Source organism: Apodemus sylvaticus, chromosome 5, assembly GCF_947179515.1.
Source record: "Apodemus sylvaticus chromosome 5, mApoSyl1.1, whole genome shotgun sequence".
NCBI classification, from domain to species: Eukaryota; Metazoa; Chordata; class Mammalia; order Rodentia; family Muridae; genus Apodemus; species Apodemus sylvaticus.
Genome location: NC_067476.1, coordinates 164591822 through 164618335, shown reverse-complemented (window position 1 = coordinate 164618335; position 26514 = coordinate 164591822). Strand labels below are relative to the sequence as shown.

General features: G+C 45.2%; 3 protein-coding genes across 12 annotated transcripts in view; 1 reads left to right on the top strand and 2 right to left on the bottom strand.

The window, feature by feature from the left end:
* Positions 1–78: 78 nt before the first annotated feature.
* Zgpat (zinc finger CCCH-type and G-patch domain containing) lies at positions 79–18039 on the bottom strand. Its single transcript, XM_052184580.1, has 6 exons — positions 17267–18039; positions 2485–2618; positions 2094–2249; positions 1178–1297; positions 687–1092; positions 79–491 (listed from the first exon to the last, which is right to left on the bottom strand). The coding sequence occupies exons 1-6, from the start codon at positions 17857–17859 to the stop codon at positions 353–355; spliced, it is 1548 nt and encodes a 515-aa protein (XP_052040540.1). The 5' UTR covers positions 17860–18039; the 3' UTR covers positions 79–352.
* A 61-nt stretch (positions 18040–18100) lies between these two features.
* Arfrp1 (ADP ribosylation factor related protein 1) lies at positions 18101–25311 on the top strand. 4 transcript variants are annotated; one of them, XM_052184587.1, is made up of 8 exons: positions 18101–18294; positions 18906–19013; positions 19261–19348; positions 19569–19651; positions 22256–22337; positions 22655–22725; positions 23997–24097; positions 24171–25311. In XM_052184587.1, the coding sequence occupies exons 2-8, from the start codon at positions 18921–18923 to the stop codon at positions 24256–24258; spliced, it is 606 nt and encodes a 201-aa protein (XP_052040547.1). In that variant the 5' UTR covers positions 18101–18294; positions 18906–18920; the 3' UTR covers positions 24259–25311. The 4 variants fall into 4 exon arrangements, 3 of the variants coding, with proteins under 3 accessions (XP_052040547.1, XP_052040548.1, XP_052040549.1); XM_052184588.1 differs by having other exon boundaries at positions 18101–18300; XM_052184589.1 differs by having other exon boundaries at positions 22596–22725; positions 24171–24344.
* Positions 25312–26222: 911 nt separating this feature from the next.
* The window catches only part of Rtel1 (regulator of telomere elongation helicase 1), a 45869-nt gene continuing 45577 nt past the window's right edge, over positions 26223–26514 (bottom strand). For 6 of the 7 annotated variants that reach the window (XM_052184568.1, XM_052184572.1, XM_052184570.1 and 3 more), the window contains one exon: positions 26223–26467. In XM_052184568.1, the coding sequence (XP_052040528.1) occupies positions 26375–26467 (93 nt within the window). In that variant the 3' untranslated portion in view covers positions 26223–26374. The remainder of the gene's footprint in view (positions 26468–26514) is intronic. The other variant, XM_052184569.1, reaches the window with a different exon arrangement.

Below are 26514 nucleotides of genomic sequence, written 5' to 3'. Positions count from 1 at the left end.
ACCTGTCTACTGCCAGGACCTACACAGATCCCTTTGTCCCCAGAGATCCTGAAGCCAGCTGAGTCTCCACTGAGAGAATTGTGATGAAATCACTTTAATGTCCTAAGGAGACACCCCAAGACACTGGTAGGTGGGCTTGGTGGGCAGATAAGTGTTCAAAAATCAGCCCCAATGTCCCACCTCTACTCAGCAGTGTTCACACTCTAGGCTGACAAGGCTAAATAAGGGGCATCCTAGGAAGGGGCTGGCTTCTCTTCCAGGTGCAGTTTAGGCATCAGGGTGACAGCTGTCTTTCTGCCAAGGCAGTTGGGAGCTGGGTCCCAGGGCTCTATCCACAATACAGGCAGGATCGCTAGAACTCTGTCATCTTCCTGTGAGTGTCTCCCTTCCGCTGTTTCCTCTGTAGATCGGCCTCCTGAGCACGCAGCTGACCCAGCTGCCGCTGGGCTCCCTCCAGCTTCTCCTGCAGATGGGCTGTCGCCATACTGTGCCTAGGGAGACCCTGCTGGTCAGCATTGCCTCCTGGCTCCCCACTACCAAGCCCCCAGCTGCTGCAGCCAATGCCCATCCTCCAATATCCAGACCACCTCAGATTCAGCTGCTACTCAGGTCAGGTGACCTTGAGCAGGTATCCTCTGGGCACAGCCACTGGAGCCCTTACTGCCTCAGCTGGATCCCACACATACCGGCCAGTGTTCCGGGTTAGGGCCTCCTGGATGCCTCTTATGTCCCGTTGGGTCCGCTCAATCTTCTCCTCAGTCTGGAAGAGTTGCAGGCTCAAAGCCTGCTTGGCACTCTTGCTGGCATGATACATGTCTTTGTTTCTTCTCTCTGGAGTATCCACCCCAGCATCTGGGGTCCCAGGAACCTGGCTTTGCAATTTTTCATTCAAAAAGTCAAACACATTCCTGGGGGGTGGGCGGCCCTCAGGTCTATTACCACTCTTCCGACATTTTGGAGGCCTGTTGGTCCCAGTCTGGCCTTTCTTTGTCTTCTTCTGCAGTATCTCTGCGCACTGGTCCAGTGATTTCCCTCTAGGCAACACTACAGCATGGATGGGCTCCACCCGGCCTTCTGCGTGCCGGCCTAAACCTAGGAAAGACAGGGGCTGTGCTACCTGCTGGACTCTTGAACTGGGTTGAGGCCTCCCTCTCATCTCAGGGCAACAAGCACTCACCCTTGCCAAACTCATAGCCCATCTTGACGAGGAGTTTGGAGCCAATGCCCCGTGTGTGTACCTCCCAGCCAGCAAAGGCAGAACTGCAGGTCCCAGTGTCCACTGTGTTTGGTTCCACCACTGCAGGAGACAGAGGATTTCAAGCTGTGGGCTCCAGCCAAGGCTACTCAAGAACTCAGTTCTTGTGTAGGGCCTGATCTTCTGGACTTGTGGTCCCCAAACGTGCTGTGCGCACTCCTGGCAACTCTTGTCATTAGAGATGGCTGTACTGTAACCAACTTCACTGCTTTAACCTACTATCTGCCACTTTAGATAATAGCCCAGAAACCACCAATTCATATCACAGGTTTCCAGAAACATCATCTTATCTTTAGCCTAACCAACCACCCAGGAAGCTATACTTTACCTACTAGTTCATTTCCTGAAATCTCTACTTCACCTGGATACATGTTCTATTTGCCAAGATCTCTTCTGCCCACCAAGCACCCAAGCTCTAATCTGGTTTTTGGGATTTGTTTTTTTTCGAGACAGGGTTTCTCTATATAGCCCTGGCTGTCCTGGAACTCAGAATCCGCCTGCCTCTGCCTCCCAGAGTGCACCACCACCGCCCAGCCAAGCTCTAATCTGGGAAACCATCTGAAGAAGCCACACTTCCCTACACCCTACACTCAGTTACTTCCTGTGACTCCTTGGCAGGTCTGGCAACAGCATTCTCTTCTCTCCTACAGTGTGGTGTCACTTTGCTTCAGGGAACGCTGACTGTTGCATGCAACTGCCGTGTCTATTTCTTAATGGCAAAGGCTAGGCCTTGAGTCCTACCAAGGCCATCACACACTCTCTGGTCCCTCAGGTCCTCACCAGTCTGCTCTATTCCCTCACCACCCTGGCTTCTAAGCACTAATTTTTTTCGCCATACCTCTGGCATAGCTGGAGTCACTTGCATCACCAGTGTCTGAGTCAGATGACTCTGTAGCCTCAGTGCGCAGAGGAGGCAGGATGCTGTCCCCCTCCACCACAGCCTCCTTCAGCAGCAATGAGTCAAACTTAACAGTATAGTAGCCATTGTCCACATCTAGGTGACAGAGAGATAGGCTGTAGGTCAGCAGTTTTTACAGGTTAGGCAACTAGTTAGGAGCAAAGTGGGAAACAGGAAGGGAAGGGGCTTGGGACAAAGGCAGACCTACTCTTCTTGGGCCCAGATGAAGTCCCAGAGCCCAACCCAGAGGAGGTGGAGAATGGCTGTATAAAGAACAAAGAGGGTGTTTCGAAAAGGGTCCCACCAAGTAGGTCCTTGTCAGCAGTCTCACCAGTGATCCGTGCTGGGTGCCACAGGCCATCCTGGTGTTTGGCCAGACATGAAGAGCCAGTCTGCAGTAAGCTTAAGTCTGGATCTTGGAAGGGACGCAGCTCATCCACAGATACCACCTGCCCATGGGAGAACCTATAGATACAGCCACAGAAGACAGTGGCTTAGACATGGCCCACCAGGAGCAAGTAAGGCCAAGAGCACAAAGGCCATAACCATGGCACTACCTGCAATGGAGTGATATTCAAGAAGTCCAGACAGGTACACCAGCAAAAACCCCTATACTTTCATTACTATGCATTTATGTACATACATGAGCACAAATACATATCCTCTTACTCACATGTGAATATATAGGTATTCTCATTCTCTCATGCATATGAATACACTTAGTTATACCTATATACATCTGCATATCCATATGATAATCTCTCATACATGCATGCACATACTACCATATAGGTACACATACTAAATACACAAGTACACATACATATAAATGCATAGAATGTACCCATACATTAACATATACTTTCACAAGACACATATGCATATACACTAAATGCATAAATGCATAATGTACTCAAACACATATATATATATATACTCTCAACACACACACACACACACACACACACACACACACACACACACACACTGGAGTTTTCTCTTAGAATATACAGGGCCTCTTTGGGAAGCTTATGTTTCTACTCAGTTTTCTAGGTGAGGATAACAATGTGGCAGAGAGCCTGTGCCTACAGCTTATCACCTCTGTTGATGCTCTTGACACTAATATTCAAGGCAGATGTGTTAGCAGTTGGGATACATTGAGTCTTCCCTAGGCATGGGCACTTGGAGGCCAAGGCAGGGTGATCATGAGTTTGAGGCCCATCTGGGCTACACTTTCTCAAAAATCAAAACAAAAACTAGAAGAACTTAGTTACAACAATGGCAGTGCTGTGTCTTTACATCAGTGTGCCTGTAAAATTAAAACCAAAACCAAGTCTGACAGAAATCAAGAGGAAATGTGGGTACACATAAGACTGTAGCCAGGAACTTTGCCAAATAAAGGCATGAAAAAGCTAACCACCAACTAACACCATATGCCATCATTTCAGACAGGAAGTTGTTTTAACCCCAAAAGACCATCTGACAGGATTCACTCTAGGATAGCTAGGGCTTCTTCCTAAGCAATCATTAGTGGATAGGGAAAGAGGGAGATGAGCTGGGTGGTGGTGGCGCATGCCTGTAATCCCAGCACTCTGGGGGGCACCTGGTCTACACAGTGAGTTCCAGGGCAGCCAGGGCTATACAGAGAAACTATGTCTCGAAAAAACCAAATCCAAAAAAAGAAAGAAAGAAAGAAAGAAAGAAAGAAAGAAAGAGAGAGAGAGAGAGAGAGAGAGAGAGAGGGAGGGAGGGAGGGAGGGAGGGAGGGAGGGAGGGAAGGAAGGAAGGAAGGAAGGAAGGAAGGAAGGAAGGAAGGAAGGAAGAAAGGAAGAAAGAAAGAAAAAGAAAAGAAAAGAAAAGAAAAGAAAGAAAGAAAGAAAGAAAAAGAAAAAAGAGGGAGATGGAACAGAAAAGGTCAGAACTTCTCATAGGTTCACACCTACAGCCTCTGCTACCACATGCTCAGGTCAGGATGTCAGGAAACTCCTTCTTACACCAGTTATCTTAGACACAGAGCTAAATGGCATCAACAGCTGTGAGACTGTACCCCCAAAGCACAGTGAAGACTAGCTAGAGTCCTGTTCAGTTGAGAACTGAGGACCAAAAGGACATTTTCAAAAGGAAGGCTGGAACACAGGCAAAATCTGATGAAATAGTCTACACTCTACTCCCCTACCTCAATCCTTCCTAGAAATATTTTTAGAAATGTTAGAAGACTTAAAATTTGACATGGGTTGACCATTCCCTAGCTAAAATACTTGGGCAGGTCAGTGAGAAGGCTCAACAAATAACAACACTTACCAACAAGCCTGATGACCAGCGTTTGATCCCTGGGACTCAACAGGTAGAAGGAGAGAACTGATTATCCTCTGATTTCCACACTCTCACATGTCCCCACACTAAATAAGTATTTTTAAAGGGGGTTGGAGAGAGGATTCAGCAATTAAGAACACCCATGGCTCTTTCAGAGGACTCAGGTTCAATTCCTAGCACCACATGGTGGCTCACAGCCATCTGTAATTTCATTTCCAGATATGTGACACCCTCTTCTGGACTTTGCAGGTACCAGGCATGCAAATGGTGCATAGACATGCATGCAGTCCAAACAGCCATACACATAAACAACAACAAAATCTGCTTCGGATCAGAGATGTTTCCAATTTTGTATTTTAAAAACAAAATTAGTGGTATCATATTAGCGCTCAAAAAGTTCTAGATTTGGGAGACTAGAAAGCTGGCTCAGTGTGGGTAAGAGTGCTCACTGTGTGAGCAAATGTGAAGACTCTCAAGTTCAAATCCCCAGTGCCCACATAAAAAGCTGGATGTAAACCAGAATGCCTGGAACCCCAGTGCTTAGGGGAGGACTGCTGGGACTCACAAGAGCTCCAGGCTGTGTGTGAGACCCTGTCTTGAGGGAATAGGAGGAAGCAACAACCAATGTCCTCCTCTACTTTGCACATACAAAAATGTTTTTTAAAAAAAATTTTAGACTTTGGAGCATTTTGGATTATTTGGAAGAGGATGCTCTGCTAGTATGTATACTTTTCTTTATACCCAACAAGTGCTTCTAAGAAAGGATTTTAAGGAAGTAACAGTGTTTACAAAGACTTAGCTACTTTTTTTTTTCATTTTAAAGTTTCATTTATTTTTAATTTATTTGCATGCATTTGCTTGCCTATATGCACACCACATGTGTATAGTACCCTTAGAGACCAGAAGAGGGTATTGGATTCCATGGAACTAGAGTTGGCCCAGAGGTTGAGTTTAGCAGACTTCAAAGCAGATCCATAAGTATGCTCAAAGAATGACTAAAGAAATTTGAAATTAAATTGAAAGCTATAGTCCCTATAAGAAAAATATCACTAGTTTAAAGGGTAGGAGAGAGAACACATAGGGCTGGAGAGATGGCTCAGTGGTTTAGAACATTAACTGCTGTTGCAGAGGACCTGGGTTCAATTCCTTGCACCTACATAAACAGCTCATGGCTCAAGTTGCAGAGGATCTAAAGACCCCTGCCCACCTTGCAGGCACCTACATGCACATGATGCACACAAATTCACATGGACACACACATACACTGGAATAAAATGTTTAAAATTTTGATGCCAGGGAGTAGTAATGGACACCTTTAATCCCAGCACTTGGAGTTCAAGGACAGCCTGGTCTACAGAGTGAGTTCAATAACAGTGAACGGTACACATGGAAATCTTGTGACAACCCACCCCACCCCCAATTTTGAGGGGAAAAATCATATTAAAAAGAGAGAACAAGGGGCTGGAGAGATGGCTCAGTGGTTAAGAGCACTGACTGCTCTTCCAGAGGTCCTGAGTTCAAATCCCAGCACCCACATGGTGGTTCACAACCATCTGTAATGAGACCTGATGCCATCTTCTGGGGTGTCTGAAGACAGCTACAGTGTACTTACATATAACAAATAAATAATTTAAAAAAAAAGAGAGAGAGAGAGAACAAGGGCTGGAGAGATGGCTCAGCGGGTAAGAGCACCGACTGCTCTTCCAAAGGTCCATGAGTTCAAATCCCAGCATCCACATGGTGGCTCACAACCATCCGTAAAGAGATCTGACATCCTATTCTGGTGTCTGAAGACAGCTACAGTGTACTTACATATAATAAATAAATAAATATTAAAAAAAATTTAAAAAAAAAAGAGAGAACAAAAGGAGGAACCAAGTGTTAGGACACTGAAGCTATTCTGCATGCTACTGCAAGGCAGATGATATACATACTGACAACCCAAAGATGTTAAACAGTAAGTTGGTGGGCCTGATGAAATGGACCTTTTTTATTGATACTGTGTTGGTTTTGGATCACAGATCATAATAAGTTTAACTACTCTTGTATGTAGTTAAACTTAACAAGGATGGGTGTTGTGCCATGTCTGAGAAAGCAAAGAGACAGTGGGAAATCTTGGTATTTTCTATTCAATTTTACTGTGAACCTAAAATTGTCCTAAAATTAAAATGTTATGGACACAGTCTCAGGGCCCTGTATGACATCAAGCACACAAACAAATGCACAAGTGTAGCCCCTAAAAGATGAATATTTGACAAGAAGGAGTTAAAAAACAAAAACAAACAAAACAAAAAACCAACACTCGGGGTGGAGAGCACTGACTGCTCTTCCAGAGGTCCAGAGTTCAATTCTCAGCAACCACATGGTGGCTCACAAACATCTGTAATGGGATCCAATGCCCTTTTCTTGTATGTCTTGAGTGTACTCATATATATAATATAAATAAAATAAAAAAAAACAACAACAAAATCCACTCATGTGGAGCATGGTAGTACATTAATCCTTGCACTCTGAAGGCAGAGGCAGGTGGACCTCTGAGTTTGAGGCCAGCCTAGTCTATAGAGCAAGTTCCAGGACAGCCAGGGCTATACAGAGAAACCCTGCCTTGAAAAACCAACCAAACAACCAAACCAACCAAACAACCAATCAAAATCACTCGTATCTGGTAAAACTAAATGTGAGTCTACAAATCCAAGAAGCTTACTGTCATAGCTACTGTTCCACTGCTATAGAACATAGTATAGGAAACACTTAGAAGCAGAAAGCATTTTATTAGGGGTGTTTCAGAGGGCTAGTCCACTATCATCATGGGAGAAAGCAGACAGGCATGATGCCGGAATGGTAATTGAGATCCACAGGCAGGCAGAGGGTGTGGGAGGGGGAGATAAACATAGACAGACAGACAGACAAGGCCCAGCATTTGAAATCTCAAGACCTACCCCCAGAGACACATCTCCAACAAGGCCATACCTAATCCTTTTTAAATTGGGGACTAAGCATGAAAAATACATGCGCCAATGGGGCCACTCTCATTCAAAGCACTCAATTTATTGAAGCCCTGTGGGATAAACATTAAAAAAAAAAAAATCACATCTATTCAGGACATAGACTGGTAAGGAAAGCCAAAGGGCACCATGGTACACTATCAAGCACCATGTAAACCAACACACGCACAATGGGAGTTTCTGAAGAAGAGACAGAAAGGAACAGAAATAATATCTGAGGGCTGGAGAGATGGCACAGTGGTTGAGAGCACAAGTTGCATGAACATGAAGACCAAAGTTTGGATCCCAACTCTGGCCCGTATAACAAGCTGGCATCCACCGTAATTTCAGCTCTGAGGAGAGAAAGACAGGAAGATCACTGGGGTTTGCTAGCCAGTCTAGGTATGAAAACATCAGCTCCAAAGAATAGGCAGAGAGTGACAGAGGACATCTCTTGTTCTCTCTGAACTCTGAGGGTGTGGGCACAGGCACACACCCATACCCTAAACATAAATGTTCAGGGATTACAGGTATGTGCCACCACATCAGGTTTATATAACCCTAGGGAATAGAACCTAGGGTTTCACGCATGCACTCATCAACTGTGCTATATACCCAGCCCCAAAGATGTAACTTCTAATAGTAATAATATGCAAAAATGGATCTACACGGGATATGAGTATTTTTCTATTATTGAAGCTAAATTGGTAGTGATTCAAACTATATTGAAATTTAAGATATTAATGATAAAATAGAGTAAGTATTGAAGAAATAAGTAAAGAGGCTGGAGAGATGGCTCAGTAGCTAAGAGAACTAACTTGTTCTTGCAGAGGATCTGAGTTCAATTTCCTATGCCCACAAGGCAGCTCACAATTGTCATTAACTTGAGTTCCAAGGGATCTGATGTCTTTTTCTAGCCTCTGTGGGCAGCAGGCACACAAGTGGTACACAGGTATACATGTAGGCATAACACCCATATAAATAAAAATAAATAATAAAGAAAAGAAAAAAGTATGCAGAAAAGTAAACTAGTAAAAGAAAAACAATACAGGTAGTAACAAACAAATAGACAGACATAAGATACACAGAAAACAAATCTCCTTCCTCAATAGTCATTACATTAAATTAAAGTATTAAATATATCATATACATATATGATAATAGTAGTAGAAATCCTACTATATATAATAATAGTAGGAATTTTTTTTAAAAGTTTAAAAAAATTTTTTTAAAGAAATTTTATTTTTCTTCTCACTCTGGCCCAAAGATAGATATATAGATAGATTTATTTGTTTATTTTTTTGGTTTTTTCCAAGACAGGGCTTCTCTGTATAGCCCTGGCTGTCCTGGAATTCACTCTGTAGACCAGGCTGGCCTTGAACTCAGAAATCCGCCTGCCTCTGCCTCCCAAGGGCTGGGATTAAATAAAGGTGTGTGCCACCACTACCCAGCGATTTGTTTATTATATGTAAGTACACTGTGGCTGTCTTCAGACACAGAAGAGGGAATCAGATCACATTACAGATGGTTGTGAGCCACCATGTGGTTTCTGGGATTTGAACTCAGGACCTCCAGAAGAGCAGTCAATGCTCTTAACCACTAAGCCATCTCTCCAGCCCCTATCATCTATATTTTTAAGGATAAAACAACTTTTAGATAATGAAACCAAAAAAAATTGAAAACAAGAACTCAAATACCTGTTCACAGATGTTGTTGGCATCGTGATTCATTATAGCTAAAAGAATCCATCAAAAGCCAGATGTGGTGGCATAAACCTATATAACATTTTGAGAAGTTGAGGCAAGTAGATCAGTAGTAGTTTAAGGTCAGCTTTAACTACATAGCAAGTTTGAGGTAGCTTAAGATCCTGCCTCAAGGCTGGAGAGATGGCTTAGTGGTTAAGAGCACCAACTGCTCTTCAGGAGGTCCTGAGTTCAAATCCCTGCAACCACATGGTGGCTCACAACAATATGTAATGAGCCACCCATGTAATGAGATTAGATGCCCTCTTCTGGTATGTCTGCGGACAGCTACAGTATACTTACATATAATAAATAAATCTCTGAAAAAAAATCCTGCCTTGAAAGAAAAAAAAAGCATTTAAACTGTAAGATTTGTTTCGATTTTTAATTATGTATATATGTGTTTGTCTGTGTGGGAAAATGTGCATATATAAGTATAGATAATTGTGGAGGCCTGAAAAGGGTATAAGGAGTCCCTGAAGCTAAAGTAGCAGTTGGTTGTGAGCTACTGAATAGCATGCTTGGAACAGAACTAGAGTCATCTGCAAGAGCAGTAGACATTCAACCACTGAGCAATCTCTCTAGCCCCTAAAACTACTAATATTTGAAGAAGAATGTGAACAAAGAAATTTTTTTCCTTTAAACAATTACTGAAAATTTCATACATTTATACCCCTTTGGTTTTTGAGATAGGATTTCTCTGCATAGCTCTGGATGTCCTAGAATTCTGTAGATCAGGCTGGCCTCGAACTCAGTTTTCTGCCTGCCTTTGCAGGCATGCACCACTACCACCCATTACAATTTCATACTTTATATAATTAAATATGATTATATCCATCATCTCTTTCTGCCAACTCCCCATCCTGCATCATGACCTCATCCCAATCCCATGTCCCCTCCTTTTTTAAAAATAATTCAGTGTGGTGATTTGAACAGGTATGGCCCACATAGACTCAAGTGTTTGAATGTTTAGCCCATGTGGAGTGGCACCATTAGAAGGTGTGTCCTTGTTGGAAGAAGAGTGTCATTATGTAGGCGGGCTTTGAAGTCTCCTATGCTCCAGCTCTACCCAGTGTGGAATCCAGCACCCTTCTGCTGCCTATGGATCAAGATTTAAAACTCTCAGCTTGGTCTCTGGCACGTCTGCCTGGACACTGCCAAACTTCCATGAATGAAGTACTAAATCTCTCAAACTATAAGCCAGCCCCAATTAAATGCTGGTCTTTATAAGAGTTACCTTGGTCATGGTGTCTCTTCACAGCAATGAAACTCTAAGACACTCAGTAAGTCCAATTAATTCTGTCCAAATGAGTATGGGCATGGAGAGCCACAGGCTCCATGTATGGGTATGGGTAACCTATCAGTGGCCAAAATTCTGAAGAGATTTTTATATCCAATGAAACCAACCTTCAGGGCTATGGATATAGCTCAGTAGTAGAACCACGGCCAGCAATCTTATGTCCCTAAGTTTTATTACTAGCTTCAGAGGCTCTTCAATTTCTTACATTTTATTTATTTATTTTTTAGAAGAAAGTATCATGGGGCTGGAGAGATGGCTCAGTGGTTAAGAGCAGTGACTGCTCTTCTAGAAGTGCTGAGTTCAGTTCCCAGTAACCACATGATTGCTCACAACCATCTGTAATGGGATCAATGCCCTCTTTTGGTGTGTCTGAAGACAGCTACAGTGAATGCATATAATTAAAATAAATCTAGAAAGGAAGGAAGGAAGGAAGGAAGGAAGGAAGGAAGGAAGGAAGGAAGGAAGGAAGGAAGGAAGGAAGGAGGGAGGGAAGGAAGGAAGAATGAATGAATCACTATGTAGCCCTGACTAGCCTGGAACTCAAGATGGTCTTGAACTCACAGACATCCATCTGTCTCTGCCTCCCAAGGGCAGAGATTAAAGGCCTGCGTCATCATGCCCATCCAAAACTTTCAAATATAAGAACATTACAAAAGGCTCAGTATAGCTCAGTGACACACAAACTGCCTTGCATGCCAAGGCCCTGGATTTGACCTCCAACACATACCATACTTTTTTTTTTTTTTTTATTATTATTATTCGATATAATTTATTTACATTTCAAATGATTTCCCCTTTTCTAGCCCCCCCACTCCCCGAAAGTCCCGCAAGCCCCCTTCTCTTCCCCTGTCCTCCCACCCACCCCTTCCCACTTCCCCGTTCTGGTTTTGCTGAATACTGTTTCACTGAGTCTTTCCAGAACCAGGGGCCACTCCTCCTTTCTTCTTGTACCTCATTTGATGTGTGGATTATGTTTTGGGTATTCCAGTTTTCTAGGTTAATATCCACTTATTAGTGAGTGCATACCATGATTCACCTTTTGAGTCTGGGTTACCTCACTTAGTATGATATTCTCTAGCTCCATCCATTTGCCTAAGAATTTCATGAATTCATTGTTTCTAATGGCTGAATAGTACTCCATTGTGTAGATATACCACATTTTTTGCATCCACTCTTCTGTTGAGGGATACCTGGGTTCTTTCCAGCATCTGGCAATTACAAATAGGGCTGCTATGAACATAGTAGAACATGTATCCGTATTACATGGTGGGGAGTCTTCTGGGTATATGCCCAGGAGTGGTATAGCAGGATCTTCTGGAAGTAAGGTGCCCAGTTTTCGGAGGAACCGCCAGACTGCTTTCCAGAGTGGTTGTACCAATTTGCAACCCCACCAGCAGTGGAGGAGTGTTCCTCTTTCTCCACACCCTCTCCAACACCTGCTGTCTCCTGAATTTTTAATCTTAGCCATTCTGACTGGTGTAAGATGAAATCTTAGGGTTGTTTTGATTTGCATTTCCCTAATGACTAATGAAGTTGAGCATTTTTTAAGATGCTTCTCCGCCATCCGAAGTTCTTCAGGTGAGAATTCTTTGTTTAACTCTGTACCCCATTTTTTAATAGGGTTGTTTGGTTTTCTGGAGTCTAACTTCTTGAGTTCTTTATATATATTGGATATTAGCCCTCTATCTGATGTAGGATTGGTGAAGATCTTTTCCCAATTTGTTGGTTGCCGATTTGTCCTCTTGATGGTGTCCTTTGCCTTACAGAAACTTTGTAATTTTATGAGGTCCCATTTGTCAATTCTTGCTCTTAGAGCATACGCTATTGGTGTTCTGTTCAGAAATTTTCTCCCTGTACCGATGTCCTCAAGGGTCTTCCCCAGTTTTTTTTCTATTAGCTTCAGAGTGTCTGGCTTTATGTGGAGGTCCTTGATCCATTTGGATTTGAGCTTAGTACAAGGAGACAAGGATGGATCAATTCGCATTCTTCTGCATGCTGACCTCCAGTTGAACCAGCACCATTTGTTGAAAAGGCTATCTTTTTTCCATTGGATGTTTTCAGCCTCTTTGTCGAGGATCAAGTGGCACATACCATACTTTTTAAATTAAAAAGTTGCATATATATGAAGGATACAAGTAAAACTTTTTTTTTTTTTGGTTTTTTTTTTGGAGACAGGGTTTCTCTGTATAGCCCTGGCTGTCCAGAACTCACTTGGTAGACCAGGCTGGCCTCGAACTCAGAAATCCGCCTGCCTCTGCCTCCCAGAGTGCTGAGATTACAGGTGTGCGCCACCACCGCCCGGCTAAGTAAAACTTTTCAACAAGTCAAGTCAATATTACCCATAAGCTCATCGTGAGGAGCCTCTTAGAAAACATGCCTCAGAGAAACAAAATGCCTCAAACCCTAATATTCAGACTAAAAGTGTCCACAAGACTCATTACTCTGCTGAGATAAAGACCACAAGTTCCCACAAAGGAGATCTCATATCACTGTAAATCCTGTCAGGAAAACGTGGGTTATGAAAAGATTTCTGGCGGTCACCAGTCATAATCACTAGTATTTGTGTGTTTGTTTTCATTCTGAATGTCTTGTATGTATGAGAAAGTACATGGGAGGGAAGGTAGCTGGAGCCATGACTCAGCAGTTAAGAGCACCAGGGCTACTGCTGCTGCTGCTGCTGCTGCTGTTTCAGTCTCAGTGCCCACATCAGGCAGCTTACAACTGCCTGTAACTCCAATTTCAGGGTATCCAATGCCCTCTTCTGCCCTTGTACATACATTTGCAGATATAGGCACAGAGACACATATACACATACACATTTGAAAGCTGTTTCCTGTGCTTCCAGATCCTGGGACTGGAGCTATGACTCTGCGGTTAAGAGCACTGGTTGCTCTTTCAGAGGACTGGGTTCAATTCCCAGTACCCATGTGACAGCTCGCAACTGTCGGTAGCCCCAGTCCCAGGGAACCTGATGCCTTCTTCTGTCTGTCACGGGCACTACGTGCACATGGTACATTGGCAGACCTGCAGGCAATGCACTGATACATATACAAAGAAAGGCTTAAGAGAGTCTGAGTAAAAGCACGGTAGTCATTAAAAATATAGGTGTATGATTTCGTATGTACATTATACATGTTATGTTCACATAAATATACCGGTCACCAACATTTGCTATCTCTGTCACACAAAAGACCTCAAAACAATGTCTGGCTAATGATAATCAGCAACATGGCACCTGTACTGGGGGTCTTAAGCATCTCTGTATGTGAAAAGAAACCAGAGCTACTACTACATTTGGGCAAAAAATGATCTGACCTAGACAGTAAGGAGGCAGTCAGTGTCAGCTGGCTCAGATCAAGGTAGGAAAGCCAACTGAAGAAACTTCCCTCCAGACAAAAATTGGGGGAATATGTATCTTAATGAAGATTAAAATTATAAGGGAGTAAGATCCATCGAAGCAGGGAGCAATGGCACATGCCTTTAATCCCTGCACTTAGCAAGCAGAGGCAGGCAGATCTCTGTGATTTTGAGGTCAGCCTGGTCTACAAAGCAAGTTCCAGGACATCACACAGAAAAACCCTATCTCTGAAAAAGACAAAATAAAAAAACAAAACAAAACAAAATCCAAAGGGTGGTGAGAGCCAGAGGAAGGCAGATTTCTGTTAGCTTGAGGCTAGCCTGATCTACAGGTCAGGCAGGGCTACACAAAGAGACACCTAGTCTCAAAAAAGAACAAAACAAAACAAAACAAAAAATCCATCTAGTACATGAGATGGGGCCTACACTAGTTTTGAATTTGCAGATTTTTTTCCCTCCTTTTCTTTCTTTGTTTCAAGTCTAAGTGCTAGAACTATAGCAATGTACCACTTTGCCTGGCAAGATATTATTTTTAAGATAACCAGCTGGGTGATTGTGGAACATGCTTTTAATCCCAGCACTCGGGAGGAGGGGCTGGCAGATCTCTGAGTTCAAGGCCAACCTGAATTACAGAGTGAGTTCCAGGATAGCCAAGGCTATACAGTGAAACCCTGTCTCAAACAAAATAAAACAACCCCCCCCCCAAAAAAAAACAGAAGAAAGAAAGAAAGAAAGAAAGAAAGAAAGAAAGAAAGAAAGAAAGAAAGAAAGAAATTGCCAGCACTCCACAGACAGGGGCAAATTGATCTCTAATAGAGAGACCTTGTCTATAAGTAAATAAAATACAACCTGTTGAGCACATAGATCACTTACACACCTATCTGCTAGCAGAGGAAGGAAGGAGATAGAGCAAGGACATGTCAAGTCTACCATGAAGCACAACAAAAGATGTGCACTTGCTTGTAATCCTGACCCTTGAGAGATACAAGCAGGAAGTGAAGTCAAGAAGAGCAAGAGTTTGCCTTTAATCCCTGCCCAGAGGCAGGCAGATTTCTGAGTTTGAGGCCAGCCTGGTCTACAAAGTGAGTTCCAGGCCAGCCAGGACTATACAGAGAAACCCTGTCTGGGGTGGGGTGGGGAGGAGGGAAGAGCAAAAGAGTTTATATAGGAATGGCTATAAATGGCCAGCCTGAGCTACATGAGACCCTGTCTTAAAGAAATAAGATGTGCAGAATACAGATGTAGCATGGAAATAAGACCCTAAAGTGAGGTGAGGATGCCACAAACCAGGGAATATGGGTGGTCTCTGGAGGTTGGAAAGACTGCTCGGTGGTTAAGAGTGTGTAATGTTGTTGAGGAAAATTTAAGTTGTTTTCTGAGAGCAACTCCAGCTTCAGGAGATCCAACACCTTCTTCTAGCTTTCTCAGGCTAGAAGATTGTGTATGTACACATGCCCATACACAAACACATACATACACACACATTTAAAAATGAATGTAAATACACAGAGCTAGAGAAATGGCTCAGTGGCTGAAAGCATACTGCTCTTGTAGAGGACCTGTGTTTGGTTTTCAGGACCCATGTTGAGCAGGTCACAACCACCTGGAACTCGAGCTAGAGATCCTACACCCTCTTCTGTTACCTGTATACATGTGTGTGACACACATACGTACGCATAATTAAAAATATATCTTAGATCCTACACCCTCTTCTGGCACCTGTATGCATGTGTCACACACACACACACCTAAAAATATATCTTAGCCAGAAATGGTAGTGCACGCCTTTAATCACAACACTCAGGAAGCAGATGCAGGTGGATCTCTGTGAGTTCCAGGCTAGCCTATTCAACATGGTAAGTTCCAGGACAGCCACCAGGACTACTAGAGAAACTTTATTTCAAAAAAGCCAAAAATAGCCAGGCCATGGTGCAAACCTTTAATCCCAGCCTTTGGGTAGTGAGTTCAAGGCCAGCCAGATTTTCATAGCTATTATGTAGTCCAGGACAGCCAGGACTACATAGAGACCCTGCATGAAACCCCGTTACCAAAACAAAATGAGACAAAAGCAACCTATCGATCCTTGGAGAAAAACATTAAAAAAGTAAAAAATAAATAAGTCAAAATAAGGGCTTGGAGAGATGGCTCAATTGTTAAAGAGTACTCACTGCTCTTCCAGAGATACTGAGTTCAATTCCCAGCAACCACAAGGTGGCTCACAACCATCTGTAATGGGAACTGATGCCCTCTTCTGGTGTGTCTGAAAAAAGCAACAGTGTACTCACATAAAATAAGTAAATCTTTAATTTTTTAAAAAAAAGTCAAAATAAGATAATAATCTTAAAAAAAAAAAAAAAACGGGCAAATAAATGGATTCTGCCCTCAGGCTTCCATGGATCTAGCCCTGCTTAAAATCCTGCCTTTAGCCAAGTGAAAGTATTTTTACCACCATTATAATAGAATAAATCTGTCTATTTTAGTGGCCTAAAATAAATAAATTCAAAGTACTAGAGAGTTACTCTGGATTACTGAGTTTAAAAAAAAAAAAAAAAAGACATAGAGCAGGGCAGTGGTGGTGCACGGCTGTAATCCCAGCACTCTGGGAGGCAGAGGCAGGCGGATTTCTGAGTTTGAGGCCAGCCTGGTCTACAGAGTGAGTTCCAGGACAGCCAGGACTACACAGAGAGAAACCCTGTCTCGAAAAAACCAAATCCAAAAAACTCCCCCAAAACAAACAAAAAGACATAGATGAGGTTTAGTAATTATTATTTCAGCTAAATTCTGAAGTATTTGAGGGTGAGAAAGATGTAACTTGTGAAAGGTGCTTTCAACTAGTATAGGGAGGAAAGGTAGGGCAAATTAGCATGAGATTATGTTTGAAATTTTCTGTAAGACTATGCAAACTATGGGAGCTGGGGATGGGACTATGGTGTAGTTTGGTTGCCTGGTGTGCTGGAGGCCCTAGTTCCATCCTCAGCATTGCCAGTGGGGAAAAAAAAAAAAAAGGTTCCGAGGTGGAGATGTAGCCCAGTAAAAATGGTGGCCTCCACCTGTAATTCTAGCATTTGGAAATTGAAGGTATTTAGGATCTAGTAGAATTGCTGAAGGATCAGGAATTCAAAGACAGCCAGGTTTACAATGCTATCTCAAAGAAAAAACATTTTACCTTGGAGGAGACTATTGATGATGAACTGCCCTATTTTTTCCAACATAAGCCCTTTCAAGCTTCTGGATGTATGCAATAAAAATCTAAGTAAACACACTAAACACACGGAGAACACTTCTGTAAAAGTCTGTCAGTCACCTGAAGCTCAGACTCTATTATCAACTCTGCTGGGTGCAGAACAAGTTGTGGCAGCAGGCCACAGAGGTGGTCCTGACTGCATATCCCTCACTGCTACCAGCAGAGGGTTTTACCTGCAGTTCTCCTTGAACCGGCATTTTCCCTCCAGGAAGAACGGGCAGGGCTTCAGAGACTTGTGAGTAGGGTATAGGTAGAGTACTCGAACGCACGCAGAACCATCCTCCGCCTCTTCGGCGCCCACAACCATGGCGTTGTGATACTCTAGCGTGCCCCAAGCGCTGTAGTAGGGGGCGTTCACTTTAGCACCGCTCAGTTCCTCCAGATCTGGGTCCTCCTCCTCCTCCTCCTCCTCTTCCTCCAGTGCAGAGGAGGTGGATCCCGGCTGCACCTCGCTCACAGGGACCGTCTCCGAGTCATTGCAGGGGGCGACGGGCTCTTCCACTTCTTCCGCTATAGCCTTTTGGAAAGCCAAGTACTCAGCATCCTCTTGAGCTGGGCTCTCCTGGTCCACTGTAGACAGCAGCTTGCTCTTCCTGACCGACAACAGGCTGGCTTCGGTGAGCTCAATCAATTCCTTTAGATCGCCCTGCAGCTGACGCAGGTCCGCCTGCTCAGAAGCGTCTAGGCCAGCACCGAGCGCCAGCTCTACCTGCTGAAGCTGGGCCCGGTAGGTCTGCAGGGCAGTCTCTAGGTTGTCCTCGTCCATCTCGACCCAGCAGGCTGGTTTCGGAACCTTTAAGGCAAACAAGAACTGAAGGAAGAACTGCCCTACTGCTCAGGGCAACGCTGCCCCCCCCCAAACCGCTGGAGAGCCTGAGGAAGACCGCAGCTCCGCCGAGGAGGACCTGCACGTAGCCCGCCCTGTCCTCTGCGGTCCGCAACCCCACCTCCTGCGGGCGCTCGCAGCCTAAAAGAGTTTCCGGCCTCGCCAGCAAAACTCAAGCGCTAGCCTTCCGCCCTCCCCGGGTACTTCCGCTGGAGAGCTGATGCTGCCGGAAGTGCCTGCGCGCGGGGGCCGCTGGGAGGTGACTTCTCCGGTACTCTGTCCTTCGGTCCTCTTTCCACCCCGCACTGTGAGGGGGTTCAACGTGAGGTCGGTGGGGTTAGTAACGCGGCGGCGGCTCTTCCAAGAACTCTGCAGGTACAGGTGGGCCTCAGCTGGACTGAGGGGCCGAAGTTCTAGAGTCCTGGAATAGGGGGACGGAAGTGGCGTGCCTAGGCTCCGTGGGCCCGGCTACGGCGGGAAGCCGAAGCCGACCCTCGCCAGAAGCTCTGCCTCTCTGGTAGCTCCGCAGACAGTCGCTGGCCGTGTTTCCTGGTTCTGAGTTGAGGTTTCGGAAAGAGGAGCCTTAGGAAGGCAGAGCAGAGCCGGGCAGTGGTGGCGCACGCCTTTAATTCCAGCACTTGGGAGGCAGAGGCAGGCGGATTTCTGAGTGCCTGGTCTACAAAATGAGTTCCAGGACAGCCAGGGCTACACAGAGAAACCCTGTCTTGAAAAAAACAAAACAAACAAACAAACAAAAAGGAAGGCAGAGCAGAGTAGGCCGTCACGAGCTTTTCAGGACTCCAGATTGATTGTATATTCTGAAAGATGACCTTAAGTGGGAGAGGCCCGGGTTTAGCAGGTGGTCAGCAATGGAGTCGGGGGCAACGAGTCAGGATCCGCGAGGCGTCCCATTTAAAGGATAGACGGGCCACTGGTGAAGCGGGCTGGAGGCCGATGCCTCCGGTACACACCTTGACATCTTTCAGGGTGCCAGGACCAGGATGTACACGCTGCTTTCGGGGTTGTACAAGTACATGTTCCAGAAGGATGAATACTGCATTCTGATCCTGGGCCTGGACAATGCGGGGAAGACGGTAGGTCCTTGCTCTCTCACCGTTTCCATTCCCTGCCTGATGTTTTCTTATTTGGAAATCTAACACACACCCTCCCCTCCCCCACAAGGCTACAGGTTAGTTGTCACTAGCCTCCTGAAGAGCAGTCAACAGGCAGAGGCATGTGGGTGTATGGGTGTGAAGGCCATATATAGAAGGGGATATATAGAAGGACACCAGAAAACTGCTCTGGCTTCTGCTATCTAACCCCCTCTCTTTCTTTCCTCAGACCTTCCTGGAACAGTCAAAGACACGGTTTAACAAGAACTACAAGGGGATGAGTCTATCCAAAATCACCACTACCGTGGGTCTAAACAGTAAGGGGGTATCTTAGGGCTATGAGCTTAGGGGGTCCCTTAGAGATGGACGCTGTAAGGTCCATAACCCAACTGACCAGTGGTCAGAACCCTGTGTCTCTATTCTGTGTTCAAGCTCCCTGGGACTGGTACCAGAATGGTTTGTCTCATCCTGAGGAGAGCTGGAACTTTGTGTGTAAGGAGTAAAGTCAGGAACTAGCCCTTTCTGTTCTCTCTCCAGTTGGCACTGTGGATGTGGGAAAGGCTCGTCTCATGTTCTGGGACTTAGGTGGGCAGGAAGAGCTGCAGTCTTTGTGGGACAAGGTAAGACACACTACCTGTTCCATGCTGTTTTTCTCTAGATGGCCCCTCATAGTCTTTTCTGTGAGGGTTCCACATTTACCCTAAAGATTTTCTCTCTATTTTTTTAAGTTATCTTTTTACTGAGGGAGGGAAGTCAAAGCATGCCTGTGGGGGACGGAACAAATTTATAGATTATTTTCTCACCTTTACATGGGTTCTAAGGACCAAACTCAAATTATCAGGCTTGTGTAGCAACCACCTTTACCTGCTTATCATATACTTGGCCCTGTCTAAAGGTTCCCAAGTTGCTCTCTGTCTCACTCTGATAAAAACCAGGGCTAGAGTCACCACAAAAGTGACATCATAGCAGTTCCCGCAGGGAGTACCCAATCTTTTTGTTTTGTTTTGTTTTGTTTGTTTTTCGAGACAGGGTTTCTCTGTATAGTCCTGGCTGTCCTGGAACACTTATTCTGAAGACCAGGCTGACCACCTGCCTCTCAGACATCCACCTGCCTCTGCCTCCTAAGTGCTGGGATTAAAGGCATGCGCCACCACTGCACGGCTTCCAATCTTTTCTTGATGAGTCCAGTTTCAATTCCGAAGAAAGAAGCATTGTTCATCAGGGTAGTCTATGCAGAGCACTTATTGAGGAACTCAGAGGGGACTGTAGCCTGTCCTCTAACAGGCGGATAAAAATGGCAGAGTTCATATACAGGGAAGGGCCTAAAACCTGTGTTTCCTAATGAGTCTATCTCCCTCGTTCTAGCTTGTTCTTCTTGATGACCTTTTATCCATCCAAGGAGGATGTTCTCAGAGGCAGACAGAGCCTTCTTTAGGCATTGGTTTTAGAAACCTGAAACTTCTCTCTCTATATATTCCTACACTGGAGTCTCCTCCACGCAGCCTGTTAGGCACTAAGTCCAGCACTGAGCAGAACCACCCTTGACTTTCCTTCAGCAGTCCCTTGCTCTGTAGTTGGTATGGTCATTTGGTACAGTCCAGTGCTGTAATACAGGTGCTTTAGTTACAGTGATTTCCTATCAAGTGAAACACTTAGCAGTGGCTTCGTTGGCCTTGGTGAATGGAATCTACACTGATAAGTTCTGTCACTCTGGCCACTGTTCTCCTCTGTCTAGTATGGTACCACTGATGGGAAAGTTGCTCTCCACGGTGGATGCTTTGGTGAACCTTAAAATGGAAACTAAGTCCCCATGTGTGCTGCTTATATCTGCCTTAGGATTTTGGTACTTACTTTTCTGACCAAGCAATATGCTCTTATCCATAGATCTGTGCACATGCCAGGCTTAGATCACAACTTATCATGTAAGCAGGACCAGGTGGGCTGTCTACCTCTGGCCTGTTCCAGCATGTCCAACTGAGTATTTACCTATGCTGGTTATACAGGCCTCTTCGAACCTCCCCAACAACACATACTTATATCCATAGGCGTGACTTCTCTGTTGAGGTTCAATATGCCACTCCGATCTTTGTGGCAACTGTTGGACCTTATGCTTGGTAGATGTGATAAGTGAATTTAGCTACTTGGTTCCTAAGTCTTGTGCCTACTCATATAAGACATTTCTTATAACCTTTGAAGCTGCTAGTGCTGCCTGTTGTCTCACTGGGCTTGCTGCAAACCACATATCATCCACTATTATCATAAATACCTCATAAATATAGTAGGACCTGCCAGCTTTCAAGCCTCTAGAAATAGGCTAACCCCGACCTGGCATCTTCTGTGCCAGGCCCATTGCTAACCTGGAGCTGTCTTCTATGGGTCTGGCTGCAAAGCCCTCAAAAGGAACCTGGGACTGGCCTCCAGTACTCTATGGGAAGTGTAGGTGGGGAAGTTTTACTGACAGGAATGAAGTACTCCTTTCTTACTTGTCACAGACATCTGATATACACTGTCCTACCCTGTGTGCAGCATATTATTTTACCAATCACTGTTGACTTCTCACTGAGACAGGGTCAGGGAGCCAGTATGATCCTGAGGTGAAGTGGCAAGTATATGCTCCTTGCCACATACTTATAGGAATTATTTTACTGATTGGGATAGGAGTTTATACCGTGTCTCCATTGTTGTGGATCTCCATCTCCTGTGCTTACCTTGCCCTGTCTGTTCTGTGTTAACAATGCTGTCCCTTGCTGTTTGAAAGCCCAGGACTGGCTACATCCAGCCTGCAGAAGCCTGAGTTCACTTTCCGTTTTGCCCAGGCAGGGTAGCTTCATAGACAGTGCTGACCTCAGCCCTGAACCTCTTTTGGCTTCTCAACCTCTAGGCCTGTCTCCTACCCTTTTCTCAACATCATCTTAACCAGGGCAACAGGTGGGTTCTCAGGAGCAGCCTCTAAGTAGGAGGTGATTGATCACCCTGCTAGAGTCAGCAAGTGTTCCTCAAAGGTGCTCTGCTAGATTTACTACTAAATCAGCCTCAGAAAGCTTGTTAGCAACTCTTCCCACTGTGTTGTGCCCATTTGTGGCCCTAGGATGGCAAAGATCCCACCACTCGCCACCCGTCTCTTCCTCTTTGGGGCCTCTTCTGGTAATTGTGACACACAGTCTCGCTATCCAGCTGGCCAGCTATGGGTACTTCTAGCCCCAGCTTTCTCATTTTCTTTCTAGTACTATGCAGAGTGCCATGGTGTCATCTATGTCATTGATTCCACTGATGAGGAGAGGCTATCAGAATCAAAAGAGGCATTTGGTGAGTGTAGCATGGCCACTCTGGGAGGGAGAAATGATTGGGAAGACCTACAACTAGGGAATTGTGCGGGGAGGGGTGTACTAAGGGGTGGTATCAGTATAATCTGGATTCTCCCATGTGTCTGGAACTTGCCTTAAGAGACTGGGCTAACACCTGGATGCCAGTGCTAAGAAAGCCTCATTCATGTTGTTTGGGCTATCTAGTGTGTAAGGGAAAGGGTGGAAGGGATCTGTTTGTACACATCTTGGACCTGGGCAGAACCTACAGTCATGAACAGGACACAGGGTGCAAGGCACCACCTCTCCTGCTTTCCTCAGAGAAGGTGGTTTCGAGTGAAGCACTGGACGGTGTTCCCATCCTGGTGTTGGCCAACAAGCAGGATGTGGAGGTGAGCCCCACAAAGCTGCTATAGAGCCTCTATCAACATTGCAAGGGAAGTGACATGTATGCCTCTTCAGATTTCCAGAACCTGGTGTCCATCCATCCCAATCTCCTCTCTCCCTTCCTTGGGACCCTTCTTCCACACTCTTAGGATCTCTACCTTGTCAACTTTAGTTTCTCTCTGTGTGTCACAAAGAGCTCTCACTATTAGAACAAGCATGTTCCTACTAGATGTAGGATCCAGAGTGCAGATGCCACCTGTCTTCCCAAGGGAGGACCAGGGCTTGTGTTTGTGGATGCCCTCAGAGGTTTTGGGAGTATGGAGCCTAGAGAAAGACCCAGGTGAAAGCTCTCTGGGCTCAAAGAAGTGGGTGTGGGGTGCCTCAGAAATGTCTCAGTAGTTAAGAACTAGTACTAGTCCCTTCCAGAAGACCCAAGTTTGATTCCCAGTACCCACATCAGGTGGCTTACAGCCATCTGGGACTCTAGCTCCAGGGGATCTGACACCTGGCTTTAGTAGGTAACTTTACTCATTTGAACATATCCTCCAGATAGGTATACATAATTAAAAACAAATCTTCAGTTTTTAGAGTGGGGGTGGAAAAGTTAACAAATGGAAAAACTCTTAGATGAGGTGCTACTTCCCTTTGGATTTTTGGCTATACAAAGTCCCTGCCGTCTTACTAAAGAGGCCCTATATAGAAAGAGTTGGAAAGAACATGATGGCAAACAAACAGTATCTGGAGGGCCAAGGAAGCTTTACTTTCCTTAGGTCCCATGTATTTACCCATTCTCATCTGATATGACCTGTCCACTCATTTGCTTGAGGACTTCCCCCAACTATCCTGTGTCCCAAAACTAGTAGTAAGGAGAAGTCTCTGGTTCTTGGCTGAGGAACACAGGGCTATTTCCTTAAGTGAACAGCGGAACAGAGCTTCTCATCCCTAGGGCCATGGGCACTGCCTTACTTGACACTTGAGCTCCTGACTTAGTTCCCAGGTTCCTGCTAGTAGATGTTCTGGGGATTGATCTTGGAGGTGGTGAGGAAGATTTTCTTTAGCTGTGTATGAATTTCCAAAGCCATCAGCAGTAGACTTGTTGACCATGTGCAGCAGCCTCACTACTGGTTTCCATGAGGATCCAGAAGCCCTGGGTAGGCTCACCCCTGCAGAATTTTTAGGGTGATTGACCTTAGCCTTCCAGAAAGCCCAAGTGAATAAACAAGCTATATGGAGCTAGACGTGGGAATGTTCCTCAGAGTCTCACTTCCCCTGCCAGACTTGCCTCTCCATTCCTGACATCAAGACTGCATTCAGTGACTGTACCTGCAAGATTGGCCGGCGAGATTGTCTGACCCAGGCCTGCTCTGCCCTCACAGGGTGAGTTGAGGCCTTACTCTACAAAGTCTTCAGGGCCAAGATTAGCCCTGCCTCACATATACTGTCTTCACAGCAAAGGAGTTCGAGAGGGCATCGAATGGATGGTGAAGTGTGTCGTGCGGAATGTTCACCGGCCACCACGGCAGAGGGACATCACATAAGCACCTCCAACCTCACAGTCTTGGACTATTCGTCCCCTAGTGTTGGAAGAGTATTCTCTGCTGGCTTCTATCCTACTGACACTGGGGGTTGAGCTGGCTTTGTCTGTTTATTCTTTTATTTGCTTTATGTTTTCTCCAAGACAAACTTTTTTCTGTGTCTGGAAAAGTGTAGGTATTCAGAGACAAACACGGGGCATGCTGCCGATCCAGATCTACATGTCCTACACCTCCATCCCCTGACCGAGATTTAGAGCCCTGCCTGATAAACAGGGCTGGATCTGGAACTGTCCCAACATTGTGAGGAGGGGGAAGGCATGAGGCTACGCTTAGGCCTGTTAGCCCAGTTCAAAGTGGAATTTGAGGTCATCCTACTTGAAATGGGGGCAGGGGTGGATAGAGGGTCCTGTGGCAGCTAGCTACTTTGTCCAGCTTGTCCATGGAGGAGGGAATAGCCAAGGCTTATCTCACTTGAAGAAAGAGCTGACATCTAAGAGGCCAGCATGGCCCCTAGTTGTTTTGTGTGGAGTTGGATGTGTGTGGGGGAGAGACAGGATTTCTCTGTAGCCCAGTTAACCTGGAACTCTACTTCCCTGCATCTGTGGGAATTATAGATGTGGGGCATCACCCTGAGCTGTCTACTAAGTTCTGCTACCCTTTCAGAACAGGGTTCAGTAGACCTGCCTGGAAAGCCTAACTTCCTTATTAACTCGTTTTCAGTCTGCTTTTATCTCCAAAGGAGAGAGCGTGTATTTCAAAACACACAAGTTGTGTGGTATCCTGAGGGCACAGATTTCACTATGTCAAGTTCTAGTTAGTGCAGGTGGGTATTACATGTTTTGAGTTAAGGTGGGCTGGGTCCCTACAGGGTCCAGGTCAGTGAAATACTAGGTTTACATATCTAGATGTGTGTAAGGTTTATGTTCCATGCATGATGCAGATTCCTAGGGAGGCAGCAGCTATGCTGGGACTAGCCATATCCACTAGACCTAACTGGGCTAAAGTTTTTCATTATGTGGTCAAGACAAGGTTTAAAATAAAGGCTGCATAAGTGGCTCCTGTCTAACCATTCCTTCAAGCAGTTAGATGGTGGTCCCCTACTATCTGGGCTGGCAGTTATAGCCAGAACCTGCTATTCTGGAGTACCTTCTAAGTAGGAGGTTTAGAGCTGTGGCCACCAGTTCAAGAAAAACCCAGTGGCTCCTTGTCCAAGGTCAGGTCAACCTCCCAACAGGGGCCTGGGAGGGGTGACAAATCAGAAGTTACAAATCAGACAGTCAACTCTGAAAGGAACTGCCCTACCCATTGGTTACTTAGGAGCTAGGTTCAATCATTCCTAGAGAACCCTCCTGGGAATTTAGAGTAAGTTGCTTGTAGAATGGTCAAGCTAAGAAATCCTCTAGCAGAGGGTAGTGGATGGAAGAGGCAGAGTTAGGGATTACTTGAGATCCTACAACTTAAATCCCAAGCTCCTGTAGTCTTGGTTGCTAGTTACACACCAGGAACAATGATGCCAGCACAAGGTGAGCAAAGCCTACATGTGCTAAGTAGCGTAGGTGGCAGCAACAAGCAATTGTGGATGGTGTGGCAAGGCTATGCCTCCTCATGCTCCCTGTAGATGACACTGCAATAGCTGTGTTCTAGAAGGTTAAGCTACAGAACTGCATACTGTGATGGGGGCACAATAGTGTCTGGCTGATGGAAGGAGCAATGCAGCGGAAGGCTGAAGGGAAGCTCCTTATTAGCTTAAAAGCTAACTGTTATGGAGGCTACTGCAGGTCTGAAAAAGATCTTACCAGACCTTTATCCTCCCATATATTTTTAAAAAGGTGGTTTGTTTTTTTTTTTTTTTTTTTTTTTTTTTTTTGAGCTTTGGCTGTCCTGGAAAAGCAGAGATCCTACTTTTGCAGGAATTGACTGTGTCACACCTGGCACTGCCATGACGATTTAAGACCATGACACAGACACCATCTTAACAATTGTTTTATTGGACAGCCAACACCTTCAGTAATACATGTGCAATGCCAATATATTTTGGTTATTTGAGGTTTCAGGACTTCACAAGTAGATTCGGATCCCATTGGACAGCCAAGCATGAGACCTGGGCCTCCATCTGTTTTCACTGGGACTTCGGCCAGATGACTTGTGTGATGCTCTGCTTCCTATTAACAGCACTGCAAGCTGGACACAGTCTAGAGGCCTGTGGAGATACCTGCTAGGCACTGAACCCTAGGCCCCTTATCCCCCACCACCTGGAGA

Excerpts from the sequence above, each read along its gene's own strand:
- Arfrp1 (XM_052184587.1), top strand. The coding sequence starts at position 18,921 with ATGTACACGCTGCTTTCGGGGTTGTACAAGTACATGTTCCAGAAGGAT. Across the intron at positions 19,349-19,568 it reads CACTACCGTGGGTCTAAACA|TTGGCACTGTGGATGTGGGA; the intron begins GTAAGGGGGTAT and ends TTCTCTCTCCAG. Across the intron at positions 19,652-22,255 it reads TGCAGTCTTTGTGGGACAAG|TACTATGCAGAGTGCCATGG; the intron begins GTAAGACACACT and ends TTTTCTTTCTAG.
- Zgpat (XM_052184580.1), bottom strand. The coding sequence starts at position 17,859 with ATGGACGAGGACAACCTAGAGACTGCCCTGCAGACCTACCGGGCCCAG. Across the intron at positions 1,093-1,177 it reads GGGCTATGAGTTTGGCAAGG|GTTTAGGCCGGCACGCAGAA; the intron begins GTGAGTGCTTGT and ends TGTCTTTCCTAG. Across the intron at positions 492-686 it reads CTAACCCGGAACACTGGCCG|GCACAGTATGGCGACAGCCC; the intron begins GTATGTGTGGGA and ends GGGTCTCCCTAG.